Genomic DNA, 15,930 nt, shown 5'->3' with positions numbered 1-15,930 from the left:
GACTGCCCCCCCCCATCCACAAAGCGCTCCCCATACCAGTGTTGGCTCATGGGTAGGAAAAGGGGGAACGTGGGAAGGGTGGTTGGGTGGAAGGGTGGGAGCACGTTAGAGGGGTTGCTGGGTCTTGTTAGCAGGGGCTGTAAAAGGGGTTGGAGAAACACAGGGGAGGAAAAGAGGAGGAGGAGGAGGAGAAAGAAAAAGAGGGAGGAGAAGAGGAGGAGGAGGAGAAAGAAAAAGAGGGGAGGAAAAGAGGAGGAGGAGGAGGAGAAAGAAAAAGAGGGAGGGGGAGGAGATGAGATGAAGGGAGGGAGGTAGGGTAGGATGATGATGATGATGATGATGATGATGATGGTGGAGAAACACAGGGGAGGAGAAGAGGAGGAGGAGGAAGAAAAAGAACAAGAGGGGGAAGAAAGGAAGTAGTGATGAAGAGTGGGAGGTAGGGTCGGATGATGGTGGTGGTGGGTGGTTGAGTATGAGGGTTGGGCTAGACTAGAGCAACAGCCAATCCAGCAACAAAGGAGGCCCTTTGCTGGCTCAGGTCTGGCCCAGGTCAGGTGGAAAAATCCCCACGTTTTGTGGCAGTTTGGTCTACTACTCTGGGGATCTTTTGATGTTTGTGTTGTAAATGGTGAATTGAGTTTGGTCCAACGCACACACATGCCCAGTACACCATGTACACATATAAACACAGATACACACACATGCCTGCATGACTACACACACACACACACACACACAGACACACACACACGCGCACATACACGCACCCCACGCACCCCCCTCCACACACACACTTTTCATCCCTTGAGTTACAACAATCAAAGTGCAACCACATGCCTGCTAGAGCAGACAGCCACAGAGAAAAACACACATCTAAGACGCTCACAATCTCAACACTCACGTGTATCCTGTAGGCCTATGTGTGTAGTACAGAGACATGCGTGCATGTGTGTATGAACCAACAGCATCAGAGCTTTAAGCAACAACATCAGAGGTTTAACACTGCACCTCCACATTTACACAATTGACTACACCAGAGAAATGAGAATGGCTAGTCTGTAATAGCGTGGTGTGTGTGTGTGTGTGTGTGTGTGTGTGTGTGTGTGTGTGAGAGAGAGAGAGAGAGAGAGAAAGAGCGAGGGTGGAAGTGTGTGTGTGTGTGTGTGTGTGTGTGTGTGTGTGTGTGTGTGTGTGTGTGTGTGTGTGTGTGTGTGTGTGTGTGTGTTCTTTTGAAAGGGAGAGTGTCTAGCTGCCTCTCTATCAAAAGGTTAAGAACACGCCCTGGCCGTCTGTGTTCCATAGCTGTGATGTTCCTGGCTGCAGGTGCGTATACAGTTCTGTTTGTATAGCAGTAGCAAAACACAACACTGTCTGGCCACGTCTGCTAAAGAGCAAGAGAGACCTTCTCACATCCCAGCCAGGCCCCTGACTAATGTAACAGTGCTGTGTGTGTGTGTGTGTGTGTGTGTGTGTGTGTGTGTGTGTGTGTGTGTGTGTGTGTGTGTGTGTGTGTGTGTGAGAGAGAGAGAGAGAAAGAGCGAGGGTGGAAGTGTGTGTGTGTGTGTGTGTGTGTGTGTGTGTGTGTGTGTGTGTGTGTGTGTGTGTGTGTGTGTGTGTGTGTGTGTGTGTGTGTGTGTGTGTGTGTGTGTGTGTGTGTGTGTGTGTGTGTGTGTGTGTGTGAGAGAGGCAATGTGTGTGTGAGGTTTAAGAGGGCAGAGGCAAGGGTAGGGGAAGGAGGGTACGGGGGTGGACTTGTTATGGATGGGTTAATTAAAGTTGGGTGCAATGTCCTCTCTCGCTCGCTCCCAAAGAGATATGGGGCCATGCCTCCCCCTGTGAAAGGCGCACGGGCGGCTGCGGGTTGTGCCAGCCCATTGTGCTGCTCTGAATGAGGCAGCCTATTGGATGGGCCTGCCTGCCTGCCTGCCTGCCTGCCTGCCTGCCTGCCTGCCTGGGTGCCTGGGTGCCGCTGGAGGAGGAGAGGTGCACTGCATTGGCAGAGGAACAGAAGGATGGGAAGGGGACGGGATGGGATGGGATGGGGGAAGAAGGGTGCGCAGAGTTGGGGTGTGTGTGTTTCTGTGTGCTGGTGTCTGTGTGTGTGATGGTGTGTGTGTGTTGGTGTGTGTGTGTGTGTGCACAAGTGTATGAGCGAGAGAGTGTGTGTGTATGCGTGTGTTTGTGTGTGTGTTCACAATAATGGATGCGTGTCCATTTATAAATTGGATGTATGCGTTTGCAAGTGTGTGTACACAGGTGTGACAGGTGGCTTAGCAGTGGCTTTATGTAGGTTTGTGTATGTGAAAGAGCGGGTCTATAGAAGTGCTCTTGTTAGAAAGTAGGTGAGTTTGTATAGGTGTGTGTGTGTCTGTGTGTGTGTGTGTCATCGTTCTATGAATGAGATGAACGAGGTGTGAGTGTGTGGTGGTGAGAGAGAGAGAGAGACAGCAGAGAAAGAAAAAGTGTGTGTGTGTGTGTGTGTGTGTGTGTGTGTGTGTGTGTGTGTGTGTGTGTCCAGAGTCCAGACCTGTGGCAGGACGACAGACGGTCCCCACACACACTCGGAGGCCCCCTCAGCTCAACCCAGCGGAGGAATGTGGTGCCGCCAGCCCCTTCACACCGCAACAATGAGCCCTACTTCATTAGAATACAGCTGAGCGGACACACACACTCTCAGTCTCTTTAAATACAGCACACACACACACACGCATACGCACAGTCTCTTTAACATACAGGCACACCCGCATACACACACACACACACACACACACACACACACACACACACACACACACACACACACACACACACACACACACACACACACACACACACACACACACACACACACACACACACACAAACATACAGGCACACTCACAGCTACACACATCTCTCCATCTCTCTCTCTCCCTCGCATCCTTTCTCCCTTTCGATGGACAGGCATGGATGCACACGTCTTTTCTCTCATTCACACACAAACACATGCAAAGACACACTATCTTGAGTGTGACTTCGCATACACATGGCAACGGTCAAACATGCATCTGTGTTTCTTGTAGCAAAGTGATGCACACACACTTTTAAAAGCCCATACAGCTGCATACACTTAAACATATACAGTAGAAACACGCACGTAGCGGGTCCATATGCTAATAAACAGTTAGCCTCACATACACACAACCCAGTGGCCTGAACATGCGCACACATAAACAGCGTATGCATAAAAATGAGACAAATACAGGCGAAACGTGTCGAATCAAATGCAATGAAACAGTTGTGCTGTTGATTTGATTGGCCGCCGCAGGCGAAACTCGCCCCTCATTTGCATAATATTAAACTTTGTTGAATAATTTTGCTTCGCTCCTGTTCTCTTGCCTCATAGGAATGAATGGCGAAGCTCCCTTCGCTTGGCCAAATTCGCGTCTGTCCGTCCCCAGGGACAGAGCAACACCCAATTATCAGCCTACATCCACATGGTCATTAATCGGTGATTTATAATAGTCAGTGTAGAATTCGATTACTGCCATGAAAAAGCAAGTGATAAATAATGATTTCTTTTTGTCCGCCTCGGAATTTCATGGCCTACATACATAGACCTTTGACTGGTGTAGTGTCTGCATGATATATGTGGTTATTGCTCGGGTGACGCAAAGAGACACGCATGGCTGACCCAGCCTCACACTGCGCAATAGCCGCCCGCACGCACGCCCGCACGCACACACGCACAGGCACACGCAATGTGGTGTGCTACTGGTGACTTACTGCTGATGGAGTGTACACACACACACACACATACACATACACACGCACGTACACGCACACACACACACACACAAGTAGGCCAACAGCTATTCATTCATTCTCATTCTCTCTCTGGCTCACTCCCTCTCATGCAGACAAAACCATCATATCTGCACTTGTACACACCACCACAAATGTATAGCCAGTAAACAAGCTACAGTATGCACGCAACCACTTGGGCTACGCTACATGCCAGACGAAACGGAGACACTTTCAATACACAAACGATAAATCAACATCATTTTATAGACAAACACTGGTCTAGGATCAGTGACGTAATCGCTCCTGCAGACTGCTGCGCTCTGCATCAAAACACATGGGAACATCCTGCTATCTCACACACGAGCAACACAAGGGGCGAAATTCACACACACACAGAGAGAGAGAGAGAGAGAGAGAGAGAGAGAGAGAGAGAGAGAGAGAGAGAGAGAGAGAGAGAGAGAGAGAGAGAGAGAGAGAGAGAGAAACAGAAACACACACACACATAGGCGACTATTCACACAAAACCTGCAGATAGATAAATAGAGCTTCCTAGAAAATGTCATTCACAAAAAAAGGCATAGGTCCGCACACACACATACCACACAACAGACCAAAGGGTCTTCACAAAGACTGTTATAACATGCGCACACACCATTACGCAAATGTGGACACGCATGATCACCAAACAGACATGAGGAGACTCCAAAAACATCACTGTGAACACACGCGCCCACACACACAGAGGCACACACGCACAATCGCACACCTTTTCATTCTCTGTCACACACACACACACACACACACACACACACACACACACACACACACACACACACACACACACACACACACACACACACACACACACACACACACACACACACACACACACACACACACACACACACACACACACACACACACACCATGGGAGAGGAATGTGTGCCTGGCCATGCTAGACGGACATAAGAGGCCTAATTGGGGCGCTCCACAGTCAGAGAGCCAACCAGCCAGTCCCAGCAGCAGCAGCAGCAGCAGCAGTCGTCGTCCATCAGCCCAGCCAAGAGAGCCCGAGAGCCAGCCAGACACCTCCTCAACAACTGGACAACTGCTCTGGATCAACTCCTCCACTTATCATTCAACTTCCCACTGTTCCCCTACAAAGACCCGTTTATCTATCTATCCATCCATCTCAACCCCTCAGGCATGCAAACAGAGGCATCTACACACGCTCACACTCACACAACACCCCGGCACACAGGCATTCACAAAAGTACACACACGTTCACATTCACACACACTCAAGCAAACCAGAGATGGACACTGGCCAAAGGCTAATAAAATGTGGCCGCTGATGTCGGACACAAACTAACAACATTCTGTTGAGTGGCTGGAAAATTGCTCCATTTATTTGCCAAGAGGGTTGATAAAGGGCAGACAATAAGAGGTTCACATTCTCTAAAGAGAATTCCCACCCCGGAGGCACACACTCAAACAAACGCACACAAACGTCCAAAACAACGACACCGCTATCTCTTTAGCCTGTGCCACCCCCCTTGGCATCAGTGTGAGATGCTAGTGAGTGTGAGTCAGTGGGTTGGCATGCGTGCTCTCGGGCAGGAAGACAAACACCCATCTCTCTCTGTGGGTGAGAACTCTGCCACTGATGCCTCCTCATCAGAATACGGTACTAAACAAACCACAAGGGGCATGTATGCAAGCGCAACACGTGCCCGTGCCCACGCACACATACGTGCGACACACATGCAGAGCGCCACAAGTAAGTGCAACACTCACCCACAGTGACTCAAGTAAGTGCAATCACACACACACACATACCACACACACACACACTACACAGAGACTGGGCACAACAAAGGCAGCATGGGCACACTACACACACGTACCCACCACAGAGCGTGGCACCACCCAGGGCAACACCCACCTTTTGTTGTTGCCACTTCAAACACAGCCAGTTACACAACACACCCGAGATACATCTCGCGCTCCACCACCTCGAAACACAAAGCAGCCGCAGGCAAAACTGACAGCAGCAAAACAAGCCAGAGTGCAAAGTCGTCCCAGCACCAGAAAGCATCAGGAGCAAAGACTTAAGCAGCCTGCAAGAGGCTACAAAAGACTGTTGGGCTACAAATACTGCTAAAGGCTGCAAAGCTACAATGCAACAAGTGGTTGGTGTTGTGTTCAGTTCATTGAAGGCTTTTTTTTACCTGGAGGCTTGGCAAGAGGGACGAGCAGTACCTCCATGCCTCTGGTCTTGCTGCCTTCTCTCTCGTTTTTCTCTCCTGCTTTCTCTTTCAGCTCTCTCTTTTTCGCGGGGAGGAAGAACTCCAGCCCTTTTCTGCACACACACCCACCCACCCACCCAACCAGCCAGCCAGTCAGTCAATCAGCCAGCCAGCCAGCAAAGGAAAGGAAGCCAGGCAGCTAGCTACTAACCCCCATCCACATCCACACTCTCGCAAACACACACTCTCAAGAGCCTGCCGACCACTGGACCCCTCCCCCCGGCTAAAGCATGTGGGGAGTAGGAGAACTTTCAGAGAGAGTGAACCAGGGAGGGAGAGAGAGAGAGAGATGGAGAGAGAGAGAGAGATAGATGGAAAGAGAGAGAGAGAGAGAGAGAGAGAGAGAGAGAGAGAGAGAGAGAGAGAGAGAGAGAGAGAGATAGAGAGAGAGAGAGAGAGAGATGGAAAGAAAGAGAGAGAAGGAAGGAGAGAGAGAGAGATTAAGGGAATCTTTGCAGCCCCCCACCCACGAGAGCAGGAGCCAGCCACACAGCTCTAAATCCCATTACGAGAGAGAGAGAGAGAGAGAGAGAGAGAGAGAGAGAGAGAGAGAGAGAGAGAGAGAGAGAGAGAGAGAGAGAGAGAGAGAGCTTGTCTTTACCTGAAGAGCAGTGGAGAGAGCATGCCTCTCAGTACCCCAAGCAGCTTGAGACCCCTGTACCCCGCCTCTCCTCTCTCATACACACACACAGACACACACTCACACCCACTCCCAGACACACTCACACAAACACACACACACCACGCTCTTCTCTCCCCACTTTCTTTTGTTACCACTGAATGGAAACTTGAGAGGCAAGCCAGGCACGGCCAGTCGAGTGACGAGCCGACTCACCAAGTCACACATCCAGCTCTTCCCCTTTAAAAAACCCACAACTCCCTCCAACTCTAATACAAGGACAAGCTGTGATGCACTCTCCTCCCTCACTCACAGCTACACATGGTTGCACGTGTGTGTGTGTGCCCTGTGCTGGAGGGGTAGCTCTGGTTCCCAGGCGAAGGGGATGACTGGGATCGTTTGGTTTGGTCTGGCTGGGCTAAAAGCATGAGGGGGGTGGGAGAACTGCAGAGAGCATGGGAAAACGTGCGTGTGCCTGCACGTAAGCCTCATTCATGCGCTCTCACAGACACACACACAGGCTCTCTCACACACACACACACACACACACTGAGGTGTACATACACATTTTCACATGGATACACCCAGACACATTCTCAGACTGACACACGCACACACACACACACGCGCACACACACACGCACACACAGAGACCTTGCCATGCTTGTGGCGTGTGGCCAGTCTGGTAGATGATCAGAGATTAGTGGAGAAAAGTGGTCTTGTGTGGTTGGGTGTGTAGCATTGAGTGTGCAATGTAACGATGTGACTGTGGTGTAAGGGTGTGTGTGCGCGTGTGTGTGTGTATGATTACAGGCTAATGCCTAATCATACACATTAAAGATAAGGTTACTAGCCTAGGTGTGGTCATAGACTCGGATTTGAGCTTTGAGCCTCACATCAACAAGATAACAAAATCTGCTTTTTTCCATCTTAGAAATGTCAACAAAGTGCGCGGCTTGGCCCCCCGACAAGACGCTGAGAAACTTATTCATGCCTTTGTCACCAGTAGGATAGACTACTGCAATGCTCTTTTCTCTGGTCTCCCAAAAAAATTAATTGACAAATTGCAACTCATTCAAAATTCTGCGGCAAGAATCCTAACAAGAACCAGAATGAGAGAGCACATCTCTCCTGTCTTGGCAGACCTGCACTGGTTACCTGTCTCATACAGAATCGACTTTAAGATTCTGCTCACAATATTTAAAGCATTAAATGGACTTGCCCCTAGCTATATCTCAGACATGCTCTCTTTTTATGCCCCTGCTCGAGCTCTCAGGTCCACTGATGCCAAGCTGCTAAGGACCCCCACCCCCCCCCACAAGAAGATCGGCGACGCCGCGTTTGCCTGCTATGCGCCCAAGAGATGGAACACCCTCCCCATCGAGATCCGATCAGCCACCTCCGTCGACTCCTTTAAGAAGCAGCTGAAGACCCACCTCTTCATCCTTGCCAACTCCTAGCTGCCAAGACGTCATAGTGTCCCAGCCGCCGCAGCGCCCTTACTACTCGCAATCCAGCCCTGGCAGGGGGCTCCCCTAGGTGGCCGCTGGTCTCTGCCTGAGGTTTCTTCCTGACTACAGGGGGTCTTTTTTCTCAGACCTCACTGAGCTTTTTTTCCCCCTCACAAACTATGAATCAAGCGAAAGGGAGTTTTTCCTCACCCCTGATGCCACCAGGGGCCGCACCTGAGCGCCCAATCTCTGTGTGACTATCTATGACTTATGATAGGCCCAGCCACTATGGACCTTACACATCTAAGAATCCTGGTCCTAACCTACGTTGACCTTATGACTCTACATTCTCTGTCTATCTCTTCTTCCTCTGCCTTCCTGCTTTTCTGCCTCTCCTCTATACCTCTCCTTTTAAATCTATCTCTCCTCTCCTTTTAAATCTATCTCTAACAATGTTTTTTCCCATTTGTTAAGCACTTTGAGTTACATGCCTTGTATGACACAGTGCTATACAAATACAATTATTATTATTATTATTATAATGTGTCAGTGTGTGTGCATGCGTGCGTGCGTGTGCGTGTGCGCGCGTGTTTGTAGGCTAATATGAAAGTCAGTGTGTGTGTGTGTGTGTGTGTGTGTGTGTGTGTGTGTGTGTGTGTGTGTGTGTGTGTGTGTGTGTGTGTGTGTGTGTGTGTGTGTGTGTGTGTGTGTGTGTGTGTGTGTGTGTGTGTAGGCTAATATGCAAGTCAGTGTGTGTGTGCGTGTGTGTGTGTGTGTGTAGGCTAATATGCAAGTCAGTGTGTGTGTGTGTGTGTGTGTAGGCTAATATGCAAGTCAGTGTGTGTGTGTGTGTGTGTGTGTGTGTGTGTGTGTGTGTGTGTGTGTGTGTGTGTGTGTGTGTGTGTGTGCGTGCATGCATGTGCCTCAGTGTGGTGACCTATGAGCAAATGCAGTGGGTGGCGGTGGCTGTGGCCGTGTCTGCAGAGGAGAGGATGGGAGAGGAGGGGAGGGGATTGAGGGGGTATGGCGTGGGAGGGCTCCGGGCTAAGAGGGAACACATGTGGCCCGTCCACAGAGGGCCTTGACCGCGCAACAGGAAACGCGGCTAGCGCAGGTGATTGACAGGGTTAACGGTGTTTACATTAGGCCCTGTTCAGATTCCTGATCCTGCGTTTGCCAGCCCACCGCTCTGCATAATAGCTCTGTGTTCACTACTGCAGCTAGCCTCCCCATCCATCACCACAATCAAGGCATTTCAGATACCACAGCCTGATATGACGGGGCTACACATAGCGCAGGTAACAGAGACTGGACGGGAGCTACAGTATATACCATACAGACAACTGTATATAAAGTTAATTGTAGTTTAGTGCAATAGAAGAGTATCGTATACTGCCTAAAAAAACGCACAAGAACTTGGAACTTCAGTTGTCAAACTGCCCAGACAAAGCATGCAAGAATAGTGCTGATGCCTTCATGCATCACTATTACTACTTTTCAATGTGGGCAGACAAGGAAGTCTACATTTCAACATTCACACCCATGTGTATTGAATGTATTGACTTAACTTGCGTTTTAGTACAGTGCTGTGCACGGCAGACTTATTGCTAAGCTCTACTTGTACTTCTACACTGTACTGTAAGGCAGAGCAAAGTGGACGAACATGAGCTCATCGGAGTGCATGCTGCTATGTTATGTGGTGCAGCCTGCGGATGTGGAAAAGCACAATTGTGTTGATGCTCTTATGTATAGATAATTACACAGCATTGTTATTCAAATGTGGCATTTAAACAATCACAAAACTTCAACACAACAATATGAAATGCACAGAAAACGTAATTTTAGCGCAGCAATGATGTACTGCAAATCTACATTGTGCTGTACTGCCTAGTCAGTGGATGAGCACATTGGAATTACATGCCTCATTGTGTTGATGCTTTTATGCATTGATAATTGCAGAGTATGTAATTCAAATGTGGCACTTAAATCACAACAATATTAAATGCACTAAAAGTTTAATTTTAGTTCAGCCTAGTCAGTGGCTAGATGAGCTCATTGGAATGTATGCTGCTGTAGTTATGTGCTGCAGCCTGCAGGATGTGGACAAGGCCTATGGTCTGATGCTGAGCCTCATTGTGTTGATGCTCTTATGCATAGATAATTACACAGCATTACTAGTCAAATGTGGCACTTCAATAATCATAACACTTCAACACAACAATATGAAATACACAGAAAATTAATTTTTAGTTCATCAGCGGTGGGCCGTATAGCAGCCTCAGTGGCTAGATGAGCTCATTGGAATGTGTGCTGCTGTCGTTATGTGGTGCTGCCTGCAGGATGTGGAACAGGCCTCTGGTCTGATGCTGTGCTGAACACCACTGGGGAGGATTCCCAGAGGCCTGAGGGAAGACATTAGACTGACCAGGCCAGTCAGTGAGAGGCCTGTTCTCTTCACACCAGCAAGCAGACCCAGACCCAGACAGACACAGTTCCCTCTCAGATGGCAGATCCACAGAGACCGGATGAGAGAGAGAGAGAGAGAGAGAGAGAGAGAGAGAGAGAGAGAGAGAGAGAGAGAGAGACAGAGACAGAGACAGAGACAGAGACAGAGACAGAGACAGACAGACAGACAGAGCAAATGAGAACGGGAAGGAGAGAGTGATACAGAGAGAGAGAGCAAGAGAGAGAGAGCAAATCTGGAGTGAGCAGGAAGAGTCATGAGGTCGTGAAGTGAGACCCATTAGCCCAGTCCCATGATGACCCCACAGGAGCCAATCAGAGGGGGCGAGCAGGAAGAGGAAGCAGCCAATCAGATTGCTGTCGTGAGGCCTGCTGCGTCTATCCCCACCACTGCTGTAGCAGACTACTCAGACCAGTCCAGGAAAGAGCTACGTGCCAATTCCACTGAGTGGATAACTCTCCAATCAGACCCAGGAAAACATAACCAAGGGTGCATTTCTCAACAGTACAGTTGTTAGCCAGTTAGTAACTTGAGTAGTTGCCAATGGGAAATTGCATTGCAATCAACAAAGTAACTAACATAGTTAGCAACTATGGTTTCAGAAATGCACCCCAGCATTGCTCAGCTTGACCTTAAGCTCCAACATCAAAAGTTTAAACTGGTGTTCTCTCTATGGGCATCAAACCCCAGCCCCATCAGACACCTGAATCAATTCAATGCATTCAGCGCATGTTAAAGTTACATCCGGTGGCACAGACATAAATATACAATTTTCTGCCAGAAACTGGTAGTCGTTAACACCGGCAACGGAACTTACTTGACGTCATGGTAAGAAAGGCCAATTTGCTCAAAACAGCAAAGCCTAGCCTCACAGGTTCCACACCCCTGCAAGGCCTCTGCGCTCCAGAGATCAGCTTTGACTAATTAGAAAGTGCGCCACACTTCTGTCAGTGTGTGGCGGACACATTATTCCATGTAGAGTTGTTATAATAAACAGTGCATTTCAATGAGGGGTGGCAACAAAAATAGACTTCAATTGTCATGGACACACTGACGACAGTAGGTTGACAGAGTTGTGGAGGAAGAGGGGTGGGCAATGTAATGTAAACCAATGTCATATCGGAAGCACAGTGGATAACAATTTGTGAAAGTCTGGCGGCCACATGGCAATCTTCCAAGCCAAACAATGAAGCACGAACTGGATGTCCAATCATTGCAATGCCTTACTTGTCCACAACAGGCTGTCTGCAAAAGTGAGTAACTTTCCAAAAGCTGCCACAGCAAAAAAAAAAAAAGACAAAAAAAAAGTACCTACAGCACAATTTCAAAATGGTTTTGAAAGTTTTAGGTTTAGGAACATTACATTCAGTCTCATCCGCTCCTATAAGTAACATCACGGAGGACTTGTCCATTTCTCTTCCATACAGTTTATGGTGGAAGGCTTCAGAAAATGGTACACATCGGACACCTGCAGGAGAAGACCAGCCACTCAAGGACACGGAACACGGGCGTAGGCCATTATTGATGGAAGCATCATGTAATCCATTTATTTGTAATTGAATACATGAATGCGTCTATTGGTTGGCATTGTCCATTTTGGGGTGGATGATGCAGACAAATGAAGTCATCACAATGGGCAAAAGAGTTGGTAGAGCGCTACTAGTGTCCCTCAAAACCAACTGGTGCTCTTGGAAGGGGTTCAATGTTCAAAAAAGGCAGAAGGAAAAAATCCTTGGTCCAGGCACTTCAGTTGGTTAATGTAGTAAAAAAACAAACTTTATTTAAGGGGCAAATGATGAAGGCCACAGCGCCGAAACGCGTTGGTGTTTTTTAATGCATTTGCCCCTTAAAGGGGTATGCCACTATTTTGGGGCTTAATACAGTTAAAATCGTTGGTTGGGGTTTATAAAGGTGGTAAAGTGTCTTATTTTTCATGTTAAGTGTTGTCTTGCTTTAAGACAAGTTAAAAGAGGGAATATGTCGCTAAGCTAGTGAAAGTCAATGTATCCGTGTAGCATTGTAGCATGCTACATGGATACATTGACTTTCACTAGCTTAGCGACATATTCCCTCTTTTAACTTGTCTTAAAGCAAGACAACGCTTAACATGAAAAATAAGACACTTTACCACCTTTATAAACCCCAACCAACGATTTTAACTGTATTAAGCCCCAAAATAGTGGCATACCCCTTTAAGTAAAGTTTGTTTCATCACAATGGGATTTGAAAAACTGCTGTCTGCATTGGCAAACGCCTGATGTTGTTTTACTTCATTAGGTCAGCCAAAAACAGTTGTCTACTTGTCGAGTTCATTTTTTAAATAGATGACATGAGACTCAAACTGGCAGTTCATGATGCAGCAAAAAAAGAACAACCCCCACACCCATCAAAATGATGCCCTAACAGTAGGGCATTGAGTCATTATGCTGGCGACCCGGGTTTCATTTGCCAATCTTTCACCGTCTCTCTCTCCCCACTCATTTCCTGTCTTTCCTCTGTTGTCCTGTCAGAAATAAAGGCAAAAAGACAGAGGAAAAAAAGGATGCAAGATACAATAACTTCGGCTAACCGTGTTCTGAAACCCTTGTAATGCACCTAAACTAGCACTACACACGAGTCCGTCATGCAGAACCAGGCAAGGTGAAAGCTAGCATGAGTATCTGGGGTGCAGAGCAGAGTATTGGAGGTGGAGGTGGAGGGGAGGGGGAGAGCGAGCATAACTTCTGAATTAGCTTGTTTCCTGCATCAGGGTTCCTGTGCCAAATCTAAGGCCTGGTTCTGCGTGTTTCGACTGAAAAAGGACCGGGCCGCTGCTGGTGCCAAAAGGCTGGCAGCAGCAGCACCACCGTTCCCCGAAATTGCTACTCCCAAAAAGGCTGGCACTGGAATACAACAACACAGTGCCTCGAGCTCTGAAACCTGTGGAAATGCTTTGCTAATGCCGGAGCTTGTGCAAAGCTAAAATTAGCTTTACTGTAATATACTGGCACCTGAACCAGCACTATCCTGGGGTGGAAAAGACCAGTGTGTTTTACATAAGCAGTGAAAGGAGGTTGGAGTTCAGAACCTTACCTTTAGGTAGACTGTGGTTGCTGACGAAGGCCTTGAGGTCACCGAAGAGAGTGGCCGTTCCAACCTGATAAGGGGACAGAGAGGGAGGGGGCAGAGAGAGAGAGAGAGAGAGAGGGGAAAGTGAGTCAGGATGGGACAGGTAGGGTCATAAAATGGCTGCTAGTTCCACAAGCACTTCCACTTACATGCAATCACACACACGCTCACACACTGACGTGCACACACACTCACACTTTCCAACACAACACTCTGTGAAGCGTCCTTGGGTGTTTTGAAAGGTGCTATATAAAACTAAAGTATTATTATTATTATTAGTATTGTTATTATTATTATTAAAGGGAGAACAGACAGACGGACGGATAATGCATATACACACATGCATGCCCACGAATGGGAGATATTTAGCAGGTTCAAACACAGTGGCCTTCTACACTTCAGGAATCAGGAGAATGAGCAGTATGTGCGTGCAGGGAGTGTTTAAGTTGTATGACTATAGGGAACAGCATATATGACATATTCTACACTTCGCTTCCTTGAAACACCACATGCACACACAAGCAGACAGTTACATCAGAAGAACTACTGTCTTGACAAGGCACCAACCACGGAGTGCCGCAGTCCCATTCTGCAGTACACTGCGGTTCGTTCTGCCCATATGCCCACATTTAATAATATACTGGAAGTCGTGCGTGTCATTTTGGCACAATACATTTTGTTCTGAACTCTTGACTTCCTTTCCAACAACCCCTGGGAGGCAAGAGAGTGTTAGGAGAGCTGCCGAGGGGACGTTGGGCTGGCAAATCTCCCATAAACTGCCAAGTCATCACAGACGGATCAACTTGTGTTTCTCTAATGCCTGTACTGTACTACGAGACTGGGCAACAACCCATCAGACCACTGATCCCAGAGATGAATGTGTAGGGCTTGCTTTTCATTGGTGCCCAATTTCTCAGGTAAAAAGAAGGCCAAGAATAGGCAGATTGGCCAAACTGATTTGAACACCAAAAAAAAACTGTATATTGCAAGCCACGGGCAGTAAGAGAAACTAGTTGTGCCACACCAACATCCTGATATTAAACACACAACCACTGCGCTATCAAATAGATTCAGAGTTCAGCCCAGACAACATGATCTGGATCACTATTGTTACAATACAGTTACAATATCAACACTATTCTCCTGCCACCTTTAATACACAAGCCTACACAAACAAGCCGTTACCCCCTGGGCTGCACGCGTGTCACTCCCTCTCGCCCTTGACAAGCCCTCATTAAGTCAAATGCCAGGTGAGATGACGAGCCCGAGAGCGACCTTTCACGCTAATCCACACCTCTTGCTCCCATTCAACCTCAGCCACCCTGCAACCTATAGCTCTCGCACACCCTCATTCCTTCAAATCTTATTCTTTCCCAGGCTTCACCATCTCGTTCTCTTTTTGTTTTACCCTCCTCTCTACCATTTTGGTCGCATTAGCTGCATATTGTCAAGTTCCTTCTTTCAATCTCTTAAATCGTCCTTCCACTGACAGAAAATCTCTCTCTCCATCATGTCTCCTGCCCCCACAGTCTCCATTGAATTGGCCACCCTGCAACCTATAGCTCTCACACACTCACTCTCTTTCTTATTCTTTCCTTCACCCTCTCGTTCTCTTTTTGTTTTTTTTACGCCCCTCTCTCTACCATTTTTGGTCGCATATTGTCAAGTTCCTTCTTTCCATCTTAAACAACCTCTTAAATTGTCCTTCCACTGACAGAACATATCTCTCGTTAAGACTGAAGAAAGGCCACACTGGCTGAAATGTTGTTTATTTAAATTAATTCAGCATTGGACAAGTGTGGTAGTCTCTGTGGTTGTCTCTGAAGAGAACATATCTCTCTCCATCATTTCTCCCACTCAGATATGCTCCATTGCACTGGCTGCATATCCCCAGATAAGTCTCATCTTTCCCTCTCTTATGTATATTCCCCTTTCATTGATGGTACAGCTCTCTGTCTCATCATCTCCCTCTGTCTCTCCCTGCCCCATTGACTGTACAGTACATTACATATCCGTCTTTCATTCTCACTCAAACTGCTGGCATCACTCTCCCTCCTATCGACCGTAGAGCCCATCCCTCCAACCAACATACTTTTTATCGGCCCGTCTCCCTCTTCCATTGTTTCTCTCCCTCCTTCTCTCTCAGCAGCTGTGTGTGTGTGTGTGTGTGTGTGTGTGTGTGTGTGTGTG

At 47.9% G+C, this 15,930-nt stretch overlaps 1 protein-coding gene across 2 annotated transcripts in view; it reads right to left on the bottom strand.

Annotated features, from left to right (window-relative positions):
• The window catches only part of tfdp2 (transcription factor Dp-2), a 94,110-nt gene that overhangs the window by 54,719 nt on the left and 23,461 nt on the right, over positions 1 to 15,930 (bottom strand). The window contains exon 3 of one of the 2 annotated variants that reach the window (XM_063205642.1): positions 13,705 to 13,768. In XM_063205642.1, coding sequence (XP_063061712.1) covers positions 13,705 to 13,768 — 64 coding nt within the window. Of the gene's footprint in view, positions 1 to 6,020; positions 6,150 to 13,704; positions 13,769 to 15,930 lie in introns of those variants that run through there. The other variant, XM_063205643.1, reaches the window with a different exon arrangement.

Source organism: Engraulis encrasicolus, chromosome 8 (genome assembly GCF_034702125.1).
Source record: "Engraulis encrasicolus isolate BLACKSEA-1 chromosome 8, IST_EnEncr_1.0, whole genome shotgun sequence".
Taxonomy (NCBI): domain Eukaryota; kingdom Metazoa; phylum Chordata; class Actinopteri; order Clupeiformes; family Engraulidae; genus Engraulis; species Engraulis encrasicolus.
Note: the sequence above shows the minus strand (reverse complement) of the source record. Positions and strands in the feature narration are given on the sequence as shown.